This window comes from Hypanus sabinus, chromosome 8 (genome assembly GCF_030144855.1).
Source record: "Hypanus sabinus isolate sHypSab1 chromosome 8, sHypSab1.hap1, whole genome shotgun sequence".
Classification (NCBI taxonomy): domain Eukaryota; kingdom Metazoa; phylum Chordata; class Chondrichthyes; order Myliobatiformes; family Dasyatidae; genus Hypanus; species Hypanus sabinus.
The window spans coordinates 140,365,607-140,387,708 of record NC_082713.1 but is presented as its reverse complement, the minus strand read 5'-3'; the positions used below and the strand labels follow the sequence as shown (position 1 = coordinate 140,387,708).

General features: G+C 39.0%; 1 protein-coding gene across 1 annotated transcript in view; it reads left to right on the top strand.

Annotated features, from left to right (window-relative positions):
* The window catches only part of atxn10 (ataxin 10), a 188,734-nt gene that overhangs the window by 22,875 nt on the left and 143,757 nt on the right, over positions 1 to 22,102 (top strand). Inside the window, exons 4-6 of the mRNA XM_059978015.1 lie at positions 6,074 to 6,170; positions 9,860 to 10,027; positions 19,982 to 20,062. Of these exons, the coding sequence (XP_059833998.1) occupies positions 6,074 to 6,170; positions 9,860 to 10,027; positions 19,982 to 20,062 (346 nt within the window). The remainder of the gene's footprint in view (positions 1 to 6,073; positions 6,171 to 9,859; positions 10,028 to 19,981; positions 20,063 to 22,102) is intronic.

Here is a 22,102-nt window from a genome sequence, read left to right as displayed (position 1 = left end):
AGTCAATGCCTGCATGTAACAAGACCTGGACAAATGTTCAGGCATGACTTTATAAGTGGCAAGTAACATTTATCCATACATAGGATTAGAAATAAATACTGGCTTTGTCAGCACCCCTCCAGATTCAAACATGAATATTAAACAAAAACTAGACTGTAGTAGCCCACTTTGATGCAACCACCCTGTTGCATCAAAGCCTCAAAATACCCCATTATTATTTCTGCTTTGTTTTCTACCTATTGACCCAAATTATGCTACTTTATTATCCCAAATAATCAGAACTCTGTTTAGTAACCTATTATCTGACTCCCTATTGCAGCTGCTCTGCTCTGAAATAATATGCACCACATCAATTAAATCTCCCTTACCTACTCTGTTATTTACAATCTCTAAAAGTTTCAACAGAATTGTCCAATGTGATTTCCTTTTCTTAAATCCATTTAGGTGCCCAGACCCGTCATTATTTTATCATGTCTCTCAAATGCCACATTGTTTACAGTATTTTCCATCCCCATTGAGGAAAATTATTATAATTGATAAATACAGGCTAATTATGGATTAATCCCTCCACATGGAACCCTGCAAATATTCCAGCTTTGTACATAAGGTGTGTGAAACTCATTACGAGTTAGTAAATTACAGGTTTTGCTGAGCAGCCTTTCTGGTCCTGAGAGCTTGTATGGTAATTCACTCCCACGACAATTTCAAAATATAAGGGATTTTAAAAATTATATATTTCAGATTTTAATCTAACCATATAACTGTTCAATCACTTTGTTTTAATGTTTAAAAGGTTGATTTTTGAAAATTGTTCTTGATTCCTTGCTTGTGCATTTTATTTTTGAATGACTGGCTTCCCTGCCAGGTTGATGACGTTATAGCTGCTGGACACCAGAGGTCCCTTCGAGTGGAAGGCTGACAATGGGTGTTGAAGCTGAAAGAGGAAGTTCTTGTCACAATGTTTGCTTGACCTTTTCAAGAAGCTTTTGTCAATGTCAGCATTGAGCTCTCTTGCTTTGTTTCAGGCTACAAATTCTGAGTCATTATTTCATATCTTTGCAATATGCCTTGCATGCTAAGTCTCTGTCAGCACAATAGTATAATTTTAGATCAAGGATTAGTATTATCCCCAAACCCATGTCATTTATAGAATTTGTTTTCTACTGATTCATTCTTTGAGAAATGGAATTAGCCACATTGTTTGTGTTTGTTAGAAATTGCAATGTTCCTGAGCAAATAACAAAGGCTAATACATTCTTAAGCGAAACTGCGCAGGTCTTGATACTGTAGCTTTACTCCAGTCTTGATGCCTGAGACAACTGCTATGTTAGCCTTCAAAGTCTATTTTTGTTGCAAAATTATTAACATTCCTCTTCGCAATTTTAGAAACCAGTTTAGTTACATTGGCTGGAATTTCTCAAATTATCTCAGTAATTTGAATAAAGTTTATAACTAATTTCGTAGTTACATTCTTGTCAGGATGGGGTACCTTAAACTAAGATATATTAATGAATCAGATCAGGATTTAGTTTATTAGGATTGTATCTTTCTAGATTTATCTGCCATTCATTATAGGTTCATAATTGTTCGTAGAACACTGGATCCCAGCAGGAATTTTGTGCTTCTAAGCCAGCCAGCTGAATTGCTATACTCTGCTAAATTTTTTGAATGATAGACACCGTTCTGTTATCCACATCATTTATTTCACTTTTTTTTCTGGCTTTACTCTGGTTGTTGAGGTTTAGTGGTCTTGTTATATGGATGGTTTACTAAAAGGATTTGTACTCAACTGATCAGTAGAAATATGCCACGTTTTAGGTTTAGTCATTGAATGTTGGGGTAATCTTAGAGCAATAACAAGTGCACAAAATTGAACTGTACAGTGTAATTATTTCTATATACTGTGGTCTTTAAAAATGCTGGAGACAGTGTTGCTTTTATTCATCAGTTGTGTGGGTTCAAGTGGTACTGTTGTCTAGACAGATCTTTGTCCACATCAAACGATAGTTATCATGTGATTCATGTTGGTGAAGAAGGCAAAATCGCCATATAAATGTTGCACAAAAAAATATGTGAATGGGGTGTATAGAATATGCTTGGTAAAGCCTATAGCATAATGTACAAGCTAGCAGTGAGTGTCATAGAGTGCAGCAACAGACCATTCAGCTTCTGATGCTGATCACTTTCACCCCCTTTTTCATCTAATCAGATGTCCTTTAGCTTCCTCTCCTCACACGTTAATATGTACATGAATATAGGAGCAGTAGTAGGCTACTTGGCCCCCTTGAGTCTACTGTTCCATTTAATAACATTGTGGATGACCTTGCATTCCAGTTTATCCACATTTATCTTTCACCCTCTTATAAGAATTTACCTAACTCTACCTTAAAAATATTCAAAAACCCTACTTCCACTACCTTTCAAGGAAATAAGTTTCCAAAAACTTCAGAAAATTTTGCCTCATTCCCTATTTTCAAATAGTGAATCTTGGATCGAGATTCTCCAATATGTGAAATATCTTCTTTTCATCCGCCCTATCAAGACCTCCCAAGATCCTTGTGTAGTTCAATCAGTTGTCATCTCGCTCTTCTGAACTACAACAGGAACAAGCCTAACATGACCAGCCTTGAAGGATATAGTGCCCATTTTAGATATTGGCCAAAAAACCTTTGAACTGCATTAGCATCCTTAAATAAGGGGAGCAATATGCTACTGACTATTCCAGGTGAGATCTCACTCTTGCTCTATATAACCGATGGTAACCTCTCTGTTTTTGGTTCATTTCTCCTGGAAACTGTAATATTCTATGTTAATTACTTCCTGGTTGTGTACACTGACCATTTGCAAATTACATATGGGACATACTACTTTCTGTTTCATTTTCTCCACTTTGCTAGAATGACCATTCCATTTTCCCACATACTTAATTTGCCAGATCTTTGTTCACTCACATAACCACTTTCCAACCTCCCTATGTCCTCTTTCGAATTGTGTTGCCCGCTGTTGTTCATCAGCAAAATTTAGCAACTGTGACTTAAGTGTCTTCATCAAAGTCATTTATGTAAATTGTTAAAGTTGAAGCTACAGCATCAAACCCTGTAAAACACCACTTGTTACATCATACTAATCAGGAGCAGTAACAGGCCAATAGCTGTTTAATTTTCTTTTAAAATGACTTGTCATGAGCACTGCTTGAAGGGATGTGTGTATGTGTGTGCAAGAATAATGTAGAAGGATGAATGGGGATAGAAAGTATTTTGGTTATGGCATCACTGGGTTAATGAGATGAAAATTGACCAGTATTTCCACTTCTGATCAACAGCCTTGCTAAAAGTGACTATATACCACAGTAGCTCTAATCCCCTGAGATAGAATTATTGGTTCCGTAGTATCCTGCAAAGCTCAATAATCACCATTAGCTGTATGTTTCTGATTCTGTGACTGGCAATGGGGACTTTGACATCAAGGAATTAATTGGTCATCAATTAGCAGAATGGGAAATTGATATTCTACTTGTTACAAAAACTAAAAGAAAATGGAAGAAACTCTCTGATCTTGCAGAATTTGCTGTATATTGTGCATGGCTTTGAGAACAAACCTAGAGTGCCATGTGAATTTTGGTCTCCATGCCTAAATAAATTTAGAATCATAAACTTAAAATGGAAAGCTGAAATGAAAAATACCATCTTAAACCATCCTCCAGCACATGCTGTAGTGCCTATGAAAGAGAAATTGAAAGCCAAGTTTGGAAAACTGATGGGAGCAGAGATCATCATGTCAGTAGACATTCACACCTCTTTGTTATTAATGTTAGAGTGTGGATATATTTAACAATAAGGTTCTATTTGAATTTTGCATGATCTGAATACAGTTATATGATGAAGAGAAACCAGTATCTGATGAAGGCAAATGATTCAGATTCAGATTCAGTTTATTGTCATTTATAAACCACAAATACAATGCAGTTAAAAAATGAGACAACATTCTCTGGAATGATATCACGAAAAAGCACACAACAGACCATACAAGAAAAACCACATAATGTTTGGTAACCTCCAGTCCAGAGTCCGGAGAGGCTGCTGCGTATCGATATCGTGTTACCATCTTAGCACGTTCCCCGGAAAGGAACTCCAAACCCAACAGACAAAACTAAAGCTACAATGATAATGCAAATATTCTCAGTGTGCTGTATAGTAGAAATGGATTTTACTTGGAGGTGGTGCAGAATAAATTCATCAGATCAATTCCTGATATGAAGGTTGCCTGATAGTAGGGTAGAATGTACAGTATGAGTCTATCTCCTCAGTCTGGGGAGACTTAACCAAGGGTTGTATTGTCATCCATTTGAGATTGACTTGAGATTTTTTTTGCAATGAAGAATAGGGGTTTGGGTATAAGTATTATGCAATTAGAAAATAGCATGCATATTTGGTTCCATATTTAAAGAATCATATACAGTGGATTCTGGTTAATTGGCCATCATTTAATCAGGGCAGCTGCTTATTTGAGACAACTTTTAAAGAGCAAAAGCTAATTGAGAAAATAGTCAGGATTACCTTTATTTATTTAACCATATAACCATATAACAATCACAACACGGAAACAGGCCATCTCGGCCCTCCTAGTCAGTGCCGAACTCTTAATCTCACCTAGTCCCAGCTACCTGCACTGAGCCCATAACCATTTAGGACACTATGCTGCTTATTTGGGCAGGAGACTTTTTGCAAACAGTTTCTAACTAGCATCGGATGTGTGCCCTTGTGTGGCTGTTAGACACTGCACTGCGCTCAGGGTGAACAGTTATTAAATCACGTCACTGAAAGTTGGGTAGAAATAAGCAGTAAGACAATTCAGAACTGTTTTGCTCACTGCTGTTTCAAACATTCAGGCTTGGAGATGCCAGAAACAGCCAGGAGTGAAAACGAAACAATTTTACTACTTCAAGTTAGAAACTACGAATAATTTGAAGGTATTGGGAATCATCTTGGTTGTTACAGTGAAAATGAAGATTTGGAGGATGCAATCATCGACATCATTGTATGAAGGCAATCCATCACTAGGTGTCTGCACTGATTTTGTTCATTTACAGTCAGTCAAAAGAATGTGGCAGATAAATTCTCTGTTGATAACGATTAGGAACTAATATATAGTTTTATAGTACTGTAGTACTATTGATAGAGTTCCAATTTGTTCTGTTCTTCACCTAAATATACAGTTTGTTACTATGTTAAATGGTAGTTTGTCTTTATTATTGGGCCAAAATGTACTGGTTCCAATGTGTCCCAATTAACTGGAATCCACTGCACATATATTAGAGGCACTGCAGAGAAGTTTCACACAGTTGATTCCTGGGATGTAATATTCGTTAGATGATGAAAGGTTCAGTAGGTTAGGCTTATAATTAAAGCTTACAAACACAAGTGTGATCTTATTGGAGCTTATGAGATTGAGGATGATTTGTAGGAGGTGTTCTGAGAGTGTATTTCTCGAAATTTGCATACCTCAAACCTCAGCTGCAGGCTCTCCTTCCATCATATTAATTGTTGAGTTTACAAAAAGCAGTTTGGATTTTTCCAGTCTTTGTAAAACAGCAGGTGTTGGAAATACTGTTAATCAGCACACTGTACTTGTTATTGTCTGATTTCAAACATTTTAAGTTGTGCTAGTTCTTTCTGTAAGGTGACTAAGTGAACTTTGTAGACTTTCAAATGGTGCAAAGAGGGAGCTTGGAATTCAGTCTTGACAGCAGTCTGGTTTGCTTCACTGAGCAGTTTTGAACACCTTTCATCAATGGAAATAGGTAGATTGTAGGTCAACTACCATAACTGATGGGAATCTTTTGGTGAATCAGAAGAATTCACTAGCAGAAGGTTCTCGTTGGCAGTCGGTTTCAAGGCAGCAATGCTACATTGTACATACTTGCTCAGGCAAGAAAAGAGATTGAATTTTTCTTTCAACTTTTCTCATGTGTGCAATTTGTATATAACACATTTACTCCTTGATGTCACTTTCATGTTTTTAACTTGTTTTTGCCAGAATTTGGTCTCTAAGTGTTTCATCTTATTTTATTCAGCTTTTCAATGTGGTCTTCAGCTCCTTGGAAACCTAGCAGTTGGCAATGAGGAATCTAAGGATGTCATTTGGAAAAATGCCTTTCCAGATCTGTTCCTGTAAGTGTTATATTGTTGTAATTGGATGATTAGTTGATTGAGTTTTTGGTCCAGTGTGGGTTGTTAAGCATCCTATTTCATGGATTTTGATTGACTCAAAAATGTTAAAAAATGAAAAAGACCAATGAATGGAAAAGAAAATCAAAATCATTTCTTGAATTACCAGAAGAATTCATTTTTTCTCTTTGGTGCTATAACATATTTCCAGCCTGCTTTAGGGCCACATATTAATTTGCTGAGACTTTAACTAGGTGGGTCACTAGATAACTAACTTTGGTGAATGCTGTTTCTTATGAAAAACCATAGTAGTCGTTGAACTTTTAAGAGAGGTTAGGCAGATAGGCTTCAGGGAAAAATATTTAAAATCTTCTATCAGTATAATCTTAACCCAACTTTCAATGTGAGGAGAGAATTTGTGTTTGAATTAGATCGGTAAAAATATGATGTCTTTAAGACAGGTAACTGATTTACATGAAATCTTAATAGATTATATGTTTTTTAAAACTGATGAGAATTTTATTAAAAATCCGCAAAACAACATTTTATATAATGTTACTATTTGTTAACGGAGATTAGAAACCTTCCGTTAATGATTCACTTCTGGGCAAAACTGGTTGGGTCTGTCATTTCCCACAATATTGCTCCAGCTTTTAGGGTAAGAGTCTGTTCCAGAAGGGATCAACATATTCGAATCTTTGCATATTTTAGTATGTCGTCTTAACTTTATTTTCCAGTGGAGGTTTATCTTTTTGGTTTAGCCTTGTAATGTTAATGACCTACAAGCTTGTGCAGATCTGCTGTTATAGTTTTGGTGGTTGGATTGGATTGTTTGAAAAACTAATCGTGGATTTCCATCTAAAACCTCGTCAGAGTTCTATTAATTGCAAAATTTAAAGTACTTTCTGCCTACTTCCCAGACTGCTAGACTACATAATTATGTAAATTCAAGCGATGATAAGAATAAAGATTATGTAAATTTAAGCACTTGGCTTTCATTTATCAACAGGTTAGTTGACAGTGCATAAGGTTAATGTACATTCAGACATTTTGGCTGAATTAATATTTAAACAAAATCTATTGAATTTCCATATCAATACACACGGAGCCAATATTTTTTCCTATTTAAAGGGTATTTCTGGAATAGAGTTCCAATTTAAAATTTAGGAGTCTGGTCTCATTCTCACCTTCTTTATTCCATGTCATGAAAAATGTCATCCAGGATTATGTTAACAGCCAGCAGCTCTTTGTTTGCCTTGACACCTCTTCATGGTTTGATGGAGTTGATTAACTTATTTTGGTCCCTTTTTTGTTGACAACATCAGGCCTCAACTGGTTCCCCTACTTTTGCCCACAAATCTCCCAATTTCATAACGTTTCCTTTGGCATGGCTTAAGGATCTATCCTTTTGCCCTGCCTTTGCATGGTTTATCTTAGATTCAATGTTACCAGGTGCAGAGTGGGTTTCCTTTTGTATTCTGATACCTGTCTAACCCTACATCTATCCATTCTTCTGTTAGTGTGTTTTTTGTCTGTCATTGTCCTATCTTTCCTCCTCAACTGTTAATCTCCTTTTTCATCTTTTAGTTGCCTAAAGGCTCAACTTGTTAAGTACCTATCTTGGACTTTGTGATGCAGGACAATGTTGAGATAAAGGTGTTGTCAACAGCATCCATGTGAAAGTTCAATCCACAGCTGTGGTTGATGTTGCTTACTAGCTGCATTTAAATGAGGAAAGGGGTGGGATAAGGATAGTTCCTCAGTAAAGGAGTGTTAAAGTAATACCATTGTTGAAGTAAAGGCTGTCTCTTTGATCTGGAGAAAGATTGGTTTCACTGAGCTGAACAGGTATTGGAGGAAGATGGTATGTCTATTCTCCTAGAAAAGCTACAGGGATCACAGTTATAGAGGGTAATGTCCATTTGTTCAGTTTAGAATATTAGAATGCAGTGTCAGGGATAGAAATCTGATTGGAGAGCTTCAGATGTGTACTCTAAGGGTCTAATTGGATTCATAATATGTTCAAGGAATTTGAAGGATGTTGAAGAAGAATAAATTTCCAAGCTCAGAGGGAAAGACGATGGCTCTTTTTTGAAGTGGGAAGTTGATGATGACAGCTTGGAGAAGTTAGTGGATTTAAAATGGAAACAATATTAGAAGAGAGGGAATAAAATGATTAAAGTAAGGAATGAGCTAACCAACGACTTCCATTCTCCTGCCCTCTTCCCAAAATTCTGCATTTTTTTCCAAATATACAACCGTTCTATTTTTGGATATTGCTGTGAAACATGTCTCCAATGCCACCCTGGTAATGCATTCCAGACACCAGTCAATCAATATATTTAAAAAGAAGCTTTTTCCTCATGTCACCTACTTGTTTGTAGTAAGTAAATAAACCTGACCTCTGTTGCTGAAGATAAAACTGCTTCATTTTTAGTATAGTGCATCGTATCCAACGTTTGAAAGCTCCTCGGGCTGTGAATTCCAATGTCTGGAATGTATCTGCTCCATTGCCACTTGAAAACCTTGATTTCAGGCATTTTTCTGTTAAACTATTTGCCCTGATATTAAAATGTCATGACTGCCTTCAGAAAGGTGTCCAATATGTGCTGATTTGGATCTGTGATCATTTCCCTGTTCAGTAATGCCCTTGTCATTAAGCAAATTTCTCTTTGATAATTTGAAAGAAAATAGTATTTGCTAATTTATATCAACTACCATTGCCCACCTTCATTTGAATTTCTGTGTTTTGTTCACTGGCTTAAAACAAGTTTTAAATTGAATTTTGAATGACTATTATATGAAATTATATGAATTATATGAAGATATCAGAGAGGATCCAGATAAGGTATTCTTGAATGTTTCTTGGAATGAGAAAATATAGTTACAAAGATTGATTTATTTCTTTAGAGAAGAGAAAAGGCTAAGGAGAGACTTGATTGAAGTATATTTTATGATAAAGGGTCTGGACAGAGTTGATGGTGGGATACTGTTTACTTAGGAAGGTTAAGGACTAGAAGCCACAGATATAAAGATGAAAAGTTAAAGTTGCATGAGAAAGTCTCTTTGTTACATAGCATGTGATTGGAATCTGGTGTACTGCCTGCTGATATTTACTTTCAAGAGGGAGCTAGATAATAAGATAGTTAAGAAAAAAAATCTGAAACTCTGGATAAAGTGACAGTGGATGAAACTAGTTACTTTGGTAGACAGCTGGTGTAGTCACTGCCAAATTGCCACCTCCTATGCTGTAACCATATCGTGATTCAATGAACAATATGTCATATCATGCTGACCTAAATATTTCCCTTTCCCAAGAATGTACCTTTTTCTGATTGCATATTTTTCATCAATTAATGCATGGTTATGTTTCCAGTAAAGTGTTACAGGTTATATTTTCTAAAAGACTGATGCTCAGATTCATACTTAAGAAGGAAATTTTATGAAGGTCGCTTTGTATTAATTTTGGGTGCATGTTATTCTTTATTTAACAAGCAAACGTACTGTTTTTTCAACTTTGTCACAAGTTAAATTTAAATGAAATGACTGTCTCTGCTCTGTTGTTAGGTCTTTTACTGATATTTAAAACTCGGTCTTATTTACATCACAGCTGATAAACTGTGATATTTTTAGCAGGTACGAGTAGCTTTGACTGGCTCTGCATCTAAAATTTGTTTTTGATTTTTCCTAAGGAATTTTCTGAATCATTTAGTTAAGAAAACTGTCACCTATTGCTGCATGGTTCTATTTACCTGTCTTAACGCTGAGAGAACAGCGGATCTACTAAACCACACAAAAGGGATTGAACTGGCGGAATCTGTTGTTAAAATCTGCAAGAAAGAGCCAGAACTGGACTGGGCGTATGTATTTTTAAGAAATGATTAACATTTTCTCTCAATAACTTGGGCAAGAAGACTCAGAGTGCAGCTTGCAATTCTGTTCTCTAAAGCTTTAGTATTGTCTTTTTTTTTACGGTTTTAATGTGTACTGCACTTACTAGTAATCAACTTACTTATGGGTTTTAGTTACAGGATTCTGAACATTCTCTAGATCATTATATTGTACATCAAGATTAAGTTCCTAAATATGTTTTACTTCCCTTGTAATAACTTGTTCTTCCTTGAAGCCATCCCTTGCTGGAAAAATTGTCTGTATAAAACCATTACACAGGCCACTCTGCAGGTTCAAATATCAGACAGGCACACAGACCTGCAACCCTCCTTTTGCCAAGAATGCTGAGCAAGAAGACAGCGGTGTAAGGAAGATGATGTTACAGAGGTGCCTCAAAAAAGAGGGTGTTGTAGTGTTGGCAGTGCAGGGGAAGGGGAGACTGTTGAAGGAGGATTTTGAGAATAAAACATGTGAGAGTCGTATTGTGTGCTAAACAAAGCCATAGCCCTTTATTTCCATTACTTCCGGTGAATACAGATCCAGAGCTATGAAACGCTCTTTGTAATTTAACCCTTTCGTTCCCAGTCTCATTCTCATGAACCTCCTCTGAACCCTCTCCAAACTGCTCACAATACTCCAAGTGAAGCCTCACTAGTGCTTCATAAAGACTTAGCATCGCATCCAAATGAATACTAACATTGCCTTTGCCTTACTTACTGCCGACCCAGACTGCAAGTTAACTTTCTGGGAATCCACCAGAAAGATTTCCAAGTCCCTTTGCAATTCTGATTTTTGAAATTTTTCCCTGTTTAGAAAATAGTGTGGAAGTCTGTGTTGCAGACTCTTTGCTTCCTCAACATTACCTGCCCCTCCACCTGACTTTGAATCATCTGTAAACCTGACTGCAAAACCATTCTCAAAATGTTGGAGAAACTCAGCAGGCCAGGCAGCATCTATGGAAAAAGTACAGTTAACATTTTGGGCCAAAGCTCTTTGGCAGGACTGGAGATAAAAAGCAGAGGAGTGGATTTCAAAGGTGGAAGGAGGGGAGAGAGAAGCACTAGGTGATGGGTGAAACCTGAAGGGGGAAGGATGAAGTAAAGAGCTGAGAGGTTGATTAGTGAAGGAGACAGAAGGCCATGGAAGATGAAAAAGGGGCAAAGGAGCACCAGAGGGAGGCGGTGCGCGGGCAAGGTTGGGTGTCTGTTTGCACCCCATCCTCCCGCCACCCTACCAGGGATAGGGTTCCTCTTGTCCTCACTACCACCCCACCAGCCTCCACATCCAGCGCGTAATTCTCCAAAACTTCTGCCACCTCCAACGGGATCCCACCACCAAGCTCAACTTTCCTCCTCTCTCCCCCCCCCCCCCCCACTTTCTGCTTTCCATAGGGATCCCTTGTCTTACACAAGTCCCTTATCCATTCTTCCTTCCCCACTGATCTTGCTCCTGGCACTTATGCTTGCAAGCGGAACAAGTGCTAGACCTGCCCATACACCTCCTACCTCACTACCATCCAGTGCCCTAAACTGTCCTTCCAGGTGAGGCGACACTTCACCTGTGAGTCTGTTGGGGTCATGTACTGTATCTGGCGCTCCTGGTCCGGCCTCCTGTACTTCAGTGAGACCCGATGTAGATTGGGAGACCGTTTTGGCAAGCATTTACGCTTTGTCTGCCAGAACAAGCGGGATCTCCCAGTGACCATCCATTTTAATTCCATTTCCCATTCCCATTCTGATTTGTCTATCCATGGCCACCTCCACTGTCGTGATGAGGCCACACTTGGGTTGGAGGAACAACTCCTTGCGTTCCATCTGGGTAGCCTCCAACCTGATGGCATGAACATTGATTTCTCAAACTTACAGTAATGCCCCAAACCAACATTCCCCCCTCCTCTCCATTCCCCATCCCCTTTTCCCTCTCTCATCTCATCTTCTTGCCTCCCTCTGATGCTCCCTCACCCCTTTTTCTTTCTTCCATGCCCTTCTGTTTCTTTCACCAATCAACTTCCCAACTCTTTACTTCATCCCTCCCCCTTCAGGTTTTACCTATCACCTGGTGGTTCTCTCTGCCTTCCCCCCACCTTTTAAATCTATTCCTCAGCATTTTTTGTCCAGTCCTGCTGAAGGGTTTTGGCCCTAAACGTCGACTGTACTTTTTTCCATAGATGCTACCTGGCCTGCTGAATTCCTCCAGCATTTTGTGTGTGTTGCTCGGATTTCCAGCATCTGCAGATTTTCTCTTGTTTGTAATGCCATCACTCAAATTGTTGACATAACATGAAAAGAAGCAGTCCCAATATTGACCCCAGCAGACCCCAGTCATCAACAGCCAACCAGAAAAGGTTCCCTTTATTCCCACTCTTTGCCTCCTGCCAATCCACTATCAATGCTAATATCTTTCCTGTAATACCATGGGTTTTCATCTTCTTAAGCAGCCTCATGTGCAGTACCTTGTCAAAGGCCTTCTGAAAATCCAGAATGTTTTACACAATATCTGCTGACTCTCCTTTGTCTATCATGCCTGTCAATTCCTCAAAGAATTCCATCAGATTTGTCACATAATATTTCCCCTTAACAAAACCATGCTGGCTTTAGCCTACTTTACTAGGCAGCTCCAGTTACCCTGAAACTTCATCTTTGTTAATGGACTCCAACATCTTCCCAACCACTGAAGTCTGGCTAATTGGCCAATGATTTCCTTTCTTTTTCCTTCCACCCTTCTTGAAGACTGGAGTGACATTTGCAATTTCCCAGTCCTCTGGAGTCATTCAGAATCTAGTGATTTTTGAAAGACCATTACTAATACAGGTTTCCCCCGCGATCCGAAAGTAGAGTGTTTCTTTGAAACCTTTCGTAAGCCGAAATGATATAAAACGAAGAAGCAATTACCATGAATTTATATGGGAAATATTTCTGAGCATTCCCAGACCTAAACAATAACCTACCAAATCATACCAAATAACACATAAAACCTAAAATAACACTAACATATAGTAAATGCAGGAATGATAAAAGTACACAGCCTATATAAAGTAGAAATAATGTATGTACAGTGTTGTTTCACTTACCAGAATTGGGAAGACAGTGAGCACACTGGAAGGTTGAGAGGTGGGGGTGGTGGTGATGATGGGGTGTTAGGCTGAGTCGTCGGAGGTTGGAGTCTTTTAAGATCTCTCGCAAAGATGCTTCAGAGTTGCCCCCTCTGTCAATGGCACTTACAATAAAACGCATCACACTTTGCCTATAGGAAGCCTTAATTATGGCTATTAGGCTCGGGTCACACGGCTGCAGCAACGATGTCGTATTCGGCAGTAAGAACACAACACGAATGTTACCACCATACTTGGTAATGCCAGATGGATGAGCAGCACAATTATCGACAATTGCAGGACACTTATTATCGAGGTTATTTTCTGCACAGTATTTTTCAACAAAAGGAGTAACGTATCCACTCGTACTCAGAAAAAAATTACTTGGGTATTCCAGCCGCTTGGATGCGAACGAAACACAACAGGAAGTGTACTCATCAACGGCTTTAAGTGCCCTCAGATTTTCTGAATGGTACACTAGAAGAGGCCTAAGGACAGCATCACCAGTGGCGTTAATTATAGGCATTTGGGGAAAACCTGTCCTTCGATGCCTTGTGTCCCTTAGCCTGCTTTTCTTCTATCGAAATAAATGTCTTGCTCGGCAGTTTTTTCCAATAAATTGCAGTTTCATCATAGTTAAATACTTGCTTATACGAATAACCACCTTCTGTAATTATTTTCTTCAATTCTTCCGGGAACTTTTCAGCAGCTTCAGTATCAGCTGAAGCACTCTCTCCAATAAATATTAAACTATGAAGCTGCCCTCACCTCAGAAACCAATCAAACCACCCACGACTACCTTTAAATTCCACTTTTGCGACACTTTCATCACCATCGTCCAGTGTTTTCTGCTTCAGCTTATTAAAAAGACTGACTGATTTCTCCTTAAGTATAAGGTAACTTAATGGAACACCATGCTTTCTGAACCCATCAACCCATTCAATAGACTTTCCATTTTATCCATTACTGGATGCTGACTAAGAGAGACCACATTGCTATGAGCAGAACCTACAGTAACATCGGCAGCTTTCAAGATTCTTTCTCTTTACATGTAAATAGTACAAATGGTGGGCGCAGCCATGTTCAACGCACGCACAATGTCTTTATTTCGTTCACCACAATCAAAACACTTAATTACGTCCAGTTTTATGCTAAGCGTAACACCTTTATGAGCTCTCTTAGGCTTTTCTGATATCTTAGGACACATGTTGCTAACAGATGCACAAAATAAATGGAGATAAAGCACAGGTGCTCACAGACACAGTTCAAAGCTGTGGCAGCTTGATGCTGAGTGTAGTTCCTGGGGCAGGAGCTTGGCGGCGCCACTCTCGCTGCTCAGGGCGTGCACTGCCTCTATAACGGCTCGCTGCAAAACAAACGCTGAACGCTATTTGCACTTTTTGCCTTTTTTCGTAAAAGCAAAAATCCTTTTTGAATTTCTTTCAGTTAACGAAAACAGGTACTAATGTAGGTCTTACGTAAAAGCGAAGTGGCGTAAAGCAAACTTTCAAAAAGCGGGGGATACCTGTACCTCCACAATCTCTTCAGCTATCTCTTTCAGAACCCTGGGGTGTAGCCCATCTGGTCCAAGTGATATCAGCTTCCAAAGCCCCTTCTCCTTAGTAATAGCAATTACACTCACTTTTGCTCCTTTGATATACTCGCATTTCTGGGATATTACTGGTGTTTTCCACAGTGAAGACTGACACAAAATACTTAGGATCTTCTGCCATTTCTTTGTCTTCCATTTATACCTCTCCTCCCATCATTTTCCAGTGATCCAATATCCATTCTCGCCTCTCTTATACTCCTTATATATCTCTAAAAGCTTTGGTATGCTTTATGATATCATTGGCTGGCTTACCTTCACGTTCCATTTTTTCTCCCATTATTTTTTTGTACTGTTTGGGGGCCTATTTATAACTCCCTTTTTGCGTGTTTTTACCCTTGCAGTTTCTTAACACACAGTTTTCTACCCATAAGGATTCTAATCTCCTAATCCTAAATCTGCTCTTTCCAATGTTTTGATTTTATTTTTTCCCAACAGACACACTCCAACCTTTCTGCCTACCTGCCTGTCCTGTTGATACAATGTGTATCTTTGGATGTTAAGCTTTCAACTACAATCTTCTTTCACAGTTAATGACTTATATGCCTACAACATCATACCTGCTAATCTCTAACTGCGCTACAAGATTATCTGCCTTATTGCATATACTGCATACATTCAAATAAAATAACTTCAGTCCTGTGTTCATCACCCTTTTTGAATTTGCCCCCAAGTTACACTTCGCCTCATCACGTTCATGGCAATTTTGCTCTACCAGCTGCTTGTCCATCCTCACAGTCTCACTATGTCACTACACACTGCATCAACTTGCATATCAACCACCTCATTCTTGGCCCTAGCACTCCATTTCACATCCTCCTACCAACTTAGTTTAAACTCCCCCCAACAGCTTTAGCAACCCTATCTGTAAGGATATTGGTCCCTCGCAGGTTCAGGTGTAAACCCCTCATACCTTCCCCAGAAGAGATCTGAATGATCCAGAAATCTGAAACCCCACCCACTGCACAATTCCTCAGCCACCCATCCATTTGTAATATATTTCTGCCCTGACGAGCACGTGGTACTGGAGGACCTGCACTTCAGCCTCTTGCCTAACTTCCTATACTGACTGTGCAGGGCTTCTTTCCCCCTTTCAACCAACGTAATTGATGCCAATGTTCACCCTTGCTCTTGAAATTCTTCTGCAGCCGCTCTGAGACATCCTGGACCCTGGCACCTGAGAAGCAACACACTTCTCTTTTGCGCCCACAGCATCTGCTGTCTGTCCCCCTAACTACTGAGTCTTCCATCACTATCATACTGCCTGACTTTACCCTTCCCTATTGGGCCTCAGAGCTAGCTGTGGTGCAACTGACCTGCTGCTGCTGCTGTGCCCTGTTAGGTCACCCCCACAGCATTATCCAAAGGGGTATACATGTTCCTAAAGGGATTGGCAACAGGAGAACCCAGCACTGACTTCTTACTCCCCTTACTTCTGGTGGTCACTTAGCTACTATCTGAAGCCTGCATTCTGGCTGCAACCATCTTGGTTTGTCTCATCTATGAAGTTTTCAGCCACTATCTCTCAATGGCACTCACATCTGTGATGAAGTGGTTTGAGAGGCTGGTCATGGCTAGAATGAACTCCTGCCTGCAAGGATCTGGGTCCACTGCAATTTGTCTATCACCACAGTAGGTTTAGAGTGGATGAAATCTCCCTGACTCTCTGCTTGGACTTCGATCACTTGGACAGTAGCAATGCCTACATTAGGCTGCTGTTTATTGATTACAGCTTAGAATTCAACACAATCATACCCTCAGTTCTAATCAAATGTTACCTGGTAATGCGGCCTTTTGTTACAAGATGGGGATGGGTATGCTGTTTTTATTTTGACTGGAACATAGGTAGAGTGGGCTCCCTCACCTCTGCACCTCTGACCCTCAACACAGGAGCCCCTCAGGGCTGTGTCCTAAGCCCCCTCCTTTACACTCGATATTCCCATGACTGTGTCGCCACCCACAGCTCCAATCTGCTAATTAAATTTGCTGACAATACTATATTGATTGGCTTTACCTCAAATAATAATGAGGCAGCCTACAGAGAAGTCATCACCCTGACATAGTGGTGTCTAGAAAACAACCTCTCCCTCAATGTAGCAAAACAAAGGAGCTGTTTGTGGACTTCTGGAGGAATGGAGGCAGGCTAACCCCTATCGACATCAATGAATCTGGGGTTGCGAGGGTGAACAGCTTTAAATTTCTCGGCATACATATCACCGAAGATCTCATTTGGTCTATATATACCACCTGTGTGATGAAAATGCCACAACAGTGCCTGTTTCACCTCATACAGTTGAAGAAGTTTGGTGTGGGCCCCAAATCCTAAGAACTTTCAATAGAGGCACAGCATTAAAGCCAGGACCAACAGGCAATGAGACAGCTTCTTCCACCAGGCCATCAGGATGATTAATTTATGCAGATGCACTTGTATTTCTATGCTGTATTGACTGTCCTGTTGTACATACTATGTATTACAAATTACTATAAATTGCACATTTAGATGGAGATGTAACAAAGGTTTTTACTCCTCATCTATGTGAAGGATGTAAGAAATAAAGTCAATTCAATTCTAGTTCATCTGCCCTCCCCTTTGCTACCTCTCCAAGGTCATTTTTCAGCAGTCTGCCTTTCTTTTTCTCTTATACATATCTGAAAAACTTTTGGTATTCTCATAATTATTGGCCAACTTAACTTCATATTTTATCTTTTCCCTCCTTTTGGCTTTTTTAGTTGCCTTCTGTTGGTTTTTATAGGCTTCCCATTCCTCTAACTTCCCACTAATTTTTGCTCTCTTTTCTGCCATTTCTTTTACTTTTATGTTGATTTTGATTTCCCTTGTTGTGTTATGCTGCCTTTAGAATATTTCTTCAGAATGTATCTATCCTGTGCTTTCCAAATTTCTCCCAGAAACACCAGTCATTGCTATTCTGCCTTCATTCCTACTAGTGATCCCTTCCAATCAGTCGGCCTCTATAATTCCCTTCACTCGGCTGCATAATAATACATCCGAGTCTAGCTTCTCCCTCTCAAATTGAAGGTGAAGTCTATCATATTATGATCATTGCCTCTAAGGGTTACTCTAAAGTATATTTTTGCTTGTTACTATTTTGTCTCTATTCACTTTTTAAGATTTATTATATGTAAAAATTGTTTTCAAAGTTAGATATTTCATCCTTGACTTCTGCTCAATTGCTAGTATGCAGCTGTTAAGAGTTAGTAATTGTGCTTTCTTTTATAATCACTAATTATTCAGTTTAGATATTGGGGTGGATATTCATAGATAATACAAATCCAATAAACTTATTTTGAAGCAGAGGTATAAATACAGCTCAATTTAACATGTACAACTTGGTTATAAGCTAATATATCATCCTAAGGAGAAATCAGCAGAATTAGTTATTAGTTGTCCATTAATAGAAGCACATTGTCTTCAGCTGTGGTTCAGGAGAGCTATTGTTTAATTACTCTCAAATACTAGCATCTAATTTATCAATAGAGAAAGCGAGTGACCACTTGTTTCTTGTTTAAAATACTGCTGTCCCAGAAGAGACAGAATCAGTACTCCAACCTCTACCAATAAATATTTAGCATGAGATGGCAGATCAAGCAGGATAATTGGTACCCATCCTAAAATTCAGTTCCCTCCGCTTTACACACCGTGTCTATAATATGTCCTATTGGAAAATACACTTCAGTTGCTTGTCAAAGGCTTCTACAACAGCATTTCTCGAAGTTGCAGCTTCTACCACCAAAAACAGTGGGAAGTACTTGAATGGCACTACCTGGAAGTTCTTCTCCTATTCACATATCAAACTGACTTGAAGATGTTGCTTCATCATAACTACATCTAAGTCCTGGAATTCCTTACCCACCATGCAGCAACTGTTCCAGTGGATCAAGAAAGTGACTCATCGCCACCACCTTGAGGGCAGTTGGAAATGGGCAGTAAAAGCTGGCATTAGCAGCAGTTTCCATCCACCTCCAATAAATAAAAAATTTGAAAACAAACTAAAAGGTAGTGGTAACTGAGATTTGAGAGACTTCTGCAAGCAGCACTGCATGGACTGCTCAAAGATTTAGATTAGGCCTAAAATGCTCCGCTTCTAGATCATTCCAAGCAATTTTAGCTAATATAGACCAATCTTGCAGTTGCCTACACAAACTCTGCATTTGAGATGTGTTAGAGTTTATAGACTCAAAAAGGCATAATTTCAACTTCCCAATAGAGTATATTAGAAGATGTGGGCCGATGAAGTTGCCCAGTTAGTGAATTTCCCAGAGGTGCAGGGCGTGATCAGTTGAATGAACCTGGAGCTTTTTTTTTTGTTGAGCTTTAAATGAAAACATTGTAGGAAAAACTTAGTGATAGCAAAATATTTTAATTAAAGATTTTGATGTTTAAAAGTATTCCAATGTCTCCAGAACTCTTGGACCAATGACTGTGGCTTTCTGTGCTAGCCAATATTAAATCCCTAATGTCTACAGGGATATGTCCTCAGAAAACATTGGCAGCTGTTTGTAGATGAAGCACTCCTTATGACAAAGACCTTAAAAATAAAACATGCACCCATATAAAACCCCTTCAAAACCCTATAAAGTAATGATAGTGTAACCTCTTGATGTCACTTCTCTTGGCTGATCACAAACATCATCAACTGTAATCTGGTAATTAGACTATTAAACTAAACAATAAAATTCTAAACTTAAGTCTTCCAAGGGAAACCTGGCCAGCTTTCAGTTGCAAGAGGATAGGCCAGGGAAGGTGTGACCACTACTGCAAAAATGGAAAATGGGGAATAGCCCAAATTATGACTCCAACGATTGTTCTAATGCTGAACACCTGCTCAAGTATATTGTAGGGGCTGCACAACCCTGACATCAAATTATCATTGCTTCGCCTGCCAAAGGACTATATTTTTAAAAAGTCATTTAGTCAGAAAATTTGAAGATAGAGTTTTAGGTGCAAATTTATCATTTTTATTTCAATTTTAAAATTACTTTGGACCAATGAGCTTTGAAAATTGAACTTTACAAAGGTTTTTTCAAGAGATAATGAACTCTTTTAACACCTTTTAAATTGTGTGCCTGTAGTTTTATTAATATACATTTTAAGTTTTTATCAGAAAAGGGATTATTTTGAATTAAGTGTTGCCATCTTGCTGTAGTTAAAGAATATCACTGATAAATGTATTGCTAACCAAAGATATAATATTCTCTCTCTAGGTTTCTTATTGTAACAGAGCAGTTTCTGAAATGTCCAGATTTAGTGTCAGTTATGTGCACGAAATGGAACAGTCAAGAATGGTAGGTGAAAAATGCAGTTCAGATTGCCATTGTTTCTTAAATCTTTGGTCTTAGCTATTCAACACATTGTTGTGTAAATATCATAGTCACTTAACTACATTGTTTTAAAAAAAGCATGGTCAAATCCTTGCAAGCTATTCCTGAAGTATCCTGGCTAGAGATTTACCTCCGTGCCTTCGGGGAAACATGATACTTGAATAGGGCTGACCTTGGAATGTGTTATTTAATGTCTTTGTTCAAAGTGGGTTCAAACCACTGCAGAAACTGACATCTGGCACCAGATTAGCATGGAAATTCTTAGTTTTTGGTGTCATTTGCTGAATGCAGGAAGTTTTATCCCTTGAACAGTGGTCTGGGCTTTGTAACCAATGGTGAAATCATGGATCTGCCAATTCACTTGGGGGTCTAAGGATCCTGTGATTTCTGTTGCACTGACTTCTCCACTTCCAACACCAAAATCAGAATCAAGTTTATTATTACCAGCATGTGACGTGAAATTTGTTAACTTAGCAGCAGCAGTTCAATGCAATACATAATATAGAAGAAAAAATAAAATAATAATAATCGATAAGTAAATCTTATTCAGTATACTTTATAAAGTATACATATATGGAATAGATTAAAATTGTGAAAAAAAACAAATAATATATTTATTTTTAAAAAGTGAGCTAGTGTCCAAAGGTTCAATGTCCATTTAGGAATCCGATGGCAGACGGGAAGAAGCTGTTCCTGAATTGCTGAGTGTGTGCCTTCAGGCTTCTGTACCTCCTACCTGATGGTAGCAGTGAGAAAAGGGCATGCCCTGGGTGCTGGAGGTGCTTAATAATGGACGCTGCCTTTCTGAGACACTGCTCCCTGAAGATGTCCTGGGTACTTTATAGGCTGTTACCCAAGATGGAGATGACTAAATTTACAGCCCTCTGCAGCTTCTTTCAGTACTGTGCAGTAGCACCCCCCCCCCACCCCCATGCCTAGCCATACAGTCATGGGTATATAGAGACTAGAGCAGTGGGCTAAGCACACATCCCTGAGGTGCACCAGTGTTGATTGTCAGCGAGGAGGTAATATTATCACCAAACCACACAGATTGTGGTCTTCTGTTTAGGAAGTTGAGGATCCAATTGAGAGAGAGGTACAGAGGCCCAGGTTCTACAACTTCTCAATCAGGATTGTGGGAATGATGGTATTAAATGCTGAGCTATAGTTGATGAACAGCATCCTGACATAGGTGTCTGTGTTGTCTAGATGGTCTAAAGCTGTGTGGAAAGCCATTGAGATTGCATCTGCCATTGACCTATTGTGGCAATAAGCAAATTGCAGTGGGTCCATGTCCTTGCTGAGGCAGGAATTCAGTCTAGTCATGACCAGTCTGATAAAGCATTTCATCACTGTTGATGTGAGTGCTACTGGGCGATAGTCATTAAGGCAGCTCATGTTATTCTTCTTAGGCACTGGCATAATTGTTGCCTTGTTGAAGTAAATGGGAACTTCTGCCTGTAGCAGTGAGAGGTTGAAAATCATCATCGGGCAACAATTCTGTTAAAGAAACGGAAAATTTTCTCAATTACAGTAAAAGATAAATCATCATTTCATTTCTTTTTCATTTTATTGTCGAAGTATGCATGTACAATACAACTCTGATATTCGACTTCTCCAGGTAGTCATGAAATACGGAAAAACCATGGGAGGTGAAAGAAAATATATGAACTCTTCCCCTCCCCTCATGAAAAAGAATAAGAAATAAAACTCGCAAACCCCCAAATCCCGCCCACATCCTGCCTCACACAAAAAAATAATAGATCACCCACATGGAAAACAGCAGCTGGAACATCAAAACCCCCAAACCCTCAACCCCTCCCTCACAACAAAACAGTGACAGTAACATCAAATCCCCAACCCCTCCCTCGCAAAAAAAGCAACAATATCATCAAACCCCCAACTCTCTCCCTCGCAGAAAAGAACAGTGACAATAGCATCAAAGCCACCACCAACCCCCTCTCTCACACACACAATACTAACAGATCACCCACACAGAAAACA